Source organism: Saccostrea cucullata, unplaced genomic scaffold (genome assembly GCF_032062105.1).
Source record: "Saccostrea cucullata isolate Sc308-1 unplaced genomic scaffold, CSIRO_AGI_Scuc_v1 ctg9444, whole genome shotgun sequence".
Taxonomy (NCBI): Eukaryota; Metazoa; Mollusca; class Bivalvia; order Ostreida; family Ostreidae; genus Saccostrea; species Saccostrea cuccullata.
The window spans coordinates 21,178-24,793 of NW_026924837.1; the positions used below are offsets into that span (position 1 = coordinate 21,178).

Below are 3,616 nucleotides of genomic sequence, written 5' to 3' on the forward strand. Positions count from 1 at the left end.
GCATCATAAGGTACCAAATACATGTATGTCTATTATTCATATAATTTGATTTAACATTGATTTAGCCCTGTGTCCCAACACCTGTCTGAATGGAGGTCACTGTCTGGCTGAAAATCAATGCGCATGCCCGAACAACTATAATCGAGAAAGATGCGAAAATAGGAGTGAGGGAGCATTAATTATGTTCCCCAAACGAAGTTGGGGAACATATTGTTTTTACTCTGTTTCTTATTATTATGTTCCCCAAACGAAGGTTGGGAACATATTGTTTTTACTCTGTTTCTTATTATTATGTTCCCCAAACGAAGTTGGGGAACGTGTGTGTTTTTTACTCTGTTTCTTTATTATTATTAGCTCACCTGAGCCGAAGGTTCAAGTGAGCTTTTCTGATCAAAATTTGCCCGTCGTCTGTCGTTGTCGTTGTCGTTGTCGTCGTTGTTGTCGTAAACTTTTCACATTTTCATCTTCTTCTCAAGAACCAAGTGTAGATTAAAGTTTGTTCAAATCATGACCCCGGGGCTAGGGTGGGGCCAAAATGGCCGACCCAAATTTTACATAGGGATATATAGGGAAATCTTTTAAAATCTTCTTTTCAAGCACTTCAAAGCTATGACTAGTGATATTTATATGGAATCATCCTCAGGTAGTGTAGATTCTAGTTTGTTCAATTGATGAATGCCTGGGGGGGGGGGGGTTAAATTCAAGCCCGATGTGCTCAGGTGAGCGCTGTGGCCCCTGGGCCTCTTGTTAAAAGTTTACTTTTTGAATTAAAATGATTTCTTTTTCAAATACATGTACTAAAACTCAGGAAGTTTAACTTTTTAGTAAATTAATAAAAATGCCCTGCTTTCAGACCTCCTTCTTGGTAGGAGTTGATGATGTGGAAAGTAAACATGGGGTCCCCGCAGTATGTCACTGAGGGCTTGTGACGTTCTCCGGTCTTTCTGTTCAACATGTGAAATAACGTCTGAAAAACAACCCAATGATTGCCTAAAAACAACTGTTTATTTATATGATTTTTAGGGTGGGGGAATATATTTTTCACTTAATTTAGATCTACATTAAACATTGATTAATATTTCAAAAATATTGTGCTTTACACAATTTACGGGACATGCTTACTAGTATACAAATGCTTCATATATTACTTTGACCTACTTTTTCTTTTGGGAACCATGTCAGATTTTCTTCAATTCTTCTTTTGGTAATGTTCATGGTCGCAAACTTCAGAATATCGAAAACAAGAGGCTGCTCCACAAAGACGTAGAAATCTTCCGTCATGCCAAAACTATGGACGTAGCCGGGGTGGAACATCCACCTGCTGGGTACAGACCCAACGATATCCACATTAGAATACGCCTCCTTTACGTCTACAAATGAAAAGGAAAGTTCTCTATTTTTTGAATTTTGGTTTCTGAATTAATGACATCAGGGCCGGAACAAAAACTAACGGAATTATAAAATGTGCTATATTGCTGGTATATCTCACTATACATTTACATGCACTAGTATATAATTCGCTCCTTCCATGACATCCGCTTAAATTCTAACTCTGATGTTTCAGATGTCCGTGTTTGCTCTGCTTCTGATTTGTATTATGAATGGACATATTAGCTTGAATACTGTTCGTTATCTCCGTTATAAATTTCATGCAAAGAGTAAATGCTGCAACAGGAACCTGGTCCGGGTGATCCCTGATATAAATGGAATGGTAATTATCTAGTCACCTGATTTTGGTGGAATTTTGAATAAGGTATACTTTGGGTCCTTTCCTTTGTACCAGAAACCAAAATGATGAACAGTACCATCTTCATCCCAGTGGGTGTGTGCCGTGGCTTTGTTTATGGTCAAAAACTCGGTAAAATTTACCTATAAAACAGAAAGATAAAATACATGTACAATGTATATTTATCAATGCCTCGGGTGACCAAAAAAAAAAAACCATGTAGTATTTTTCGTGTATGTACAACAAAGAAGCAAAACATATAATTAGTATTAATTACTGTTTGCAGAGTTTCCAATGTTTCCGGGTCAATTTCGTGAAATTTGATAGTTTCCGTAGAAACAAAAACCCTGTCCCCTTGAGGCCAGACTGTGACACAGGTGTTATCAGTCTCCTCATGTGTAAAGGACGAAAAGAATCTGAAACAGGACAGATTATAACAATAACTAAAGTTCGGGAAATTGTTGTGGCAAATCGAAAATTCGGTTTGCTACAAGCGTTTTCTCAATTGCAGAATAACGTCAAATATCGTAAGATTTATTACTAAATTTGTTATAAAATATTCCAGAAATGTAAAAGCCTCTATATAAAAATATGCTTGGGTCGATATGGAGTGTGTTCAATTAAATGAGCCGCGTTTCCCTCATCATTTTTTTTTCGCAGAATTACAACAACAAAAAATAATCGAATACCTCTGAAATATATTTAGGCAAGGATCTGGAATTTGGTGAGTACCAAATTCCGAAAAGACTATACGGTTTGCACTTTTGTTTTTTTGAAATGCCTGACTGTTGACGAACTTCCGTTGATACGTGATTTTTCCATCATGAAATGTCCATCTCTGTACGGCCGCCATTCCATCGAACATGTGGTTCATCTTGTATTTCCCGAACTCGTACAGTCCTGGCCCATTTCTGAGTAAAGTGCCTCTTATCCAGGAAGGCACCGTACCTGAGTTAAACCAGAGAAAATGTAAGAACAAGTTAGAAAACTGAAATAACATACATCAGCTGTTTTTCGGTAGAACCTCTAAAATGAAAGTGAAAGAGGGAAATTTCAGAGTTCTCACTGGCGTTACTATACACAAAATAATTCGGCTGATCTTCTTCATAGATTACATTTCCAAGCTTTTATGATAGGAAAGATACTGCCAATTAACAAGTATGAGGCTCAGTTCAGTACATCTGCCCAATTTCTTTTATGCAATTCTGCAAATTTTAGGAACTTGTAATTTTCCTTCACGTCTCTCGGGTCTGTTTACTCCGCTACAAAATGTAGTGCGTTGCATACGTAAAGTGAAAATAGAATAAATCGTGATACTGTGAAGTCTTTTCAGTGTAAAAAAAAAACAGAAAATTTATTTTTGTCAAGTGAATAACCATCTGTGATGGGTATTAGAAAACGAAGAGTGGGAGGGGGTTGCTGAGCAACAATAACTTCAATATTATAAGATATATGATATATTAGAGTTTAACATTTATGGATTACATTGGGTGACCTGTGGTCTCCCCTATGATTTATCATAATAAGGTTATAGTATCTATATAACACAGTGCCTAACCTCTGATCTCCTTACTGATAGTGAGCGACTCAGAGTTAACGACGTACGTCCAGTCTCTTTATTCGCAGATCTCTAACAAGCGGGCGGGGGGTGTGTGTGAAGAATTTGTCCCTCCAACCCCTTTTCATTCTGCTTGACTTTCACCAATCCTTTATCATAATGGAATAATTATTTGTTAATAAATTATTTATTGTTTCTTTGTCTTCCTTATGAGGTCATGCTTAAATAGGCGACATCATCACTTTTAAAATTCTTTCCCGGGAAAACCCTAGTGGTCACCTAAAATTTCTTCATCTGTAGTGGGAAAAAGGACCCTTTTTTATTTAAAAAAC

The 3,616-nt window shown here is 36.9% G+C and overlaps 1 protein-coding gene across 1 annotated transcript; it reads right to left on the bottom strand.

The window, feature by feature from the left end:
* Positions 1-829: 829 nt before the first annotated feature.
* LOC134267420 (beta,beta-carotene 15,15'-dioxygenase-like) lies at positions 830-2,674 on the bottom strand (the record flags this gene model as incomplete). The annotated part of the gene is made up of 5 exons (XM_062749638.1): positions 830-967; positions 1,159-1,370; positions 1,728-1,869; positions 2,004-2,142; positions 2,416-2,674. Coding segments are annotated over 5 exons (890 nt in total), but the record flags the coding sequence as incomplete, so codon positions are not given.
* Positions 2,675-3,616: the final 942 nt, after the last annotated feature.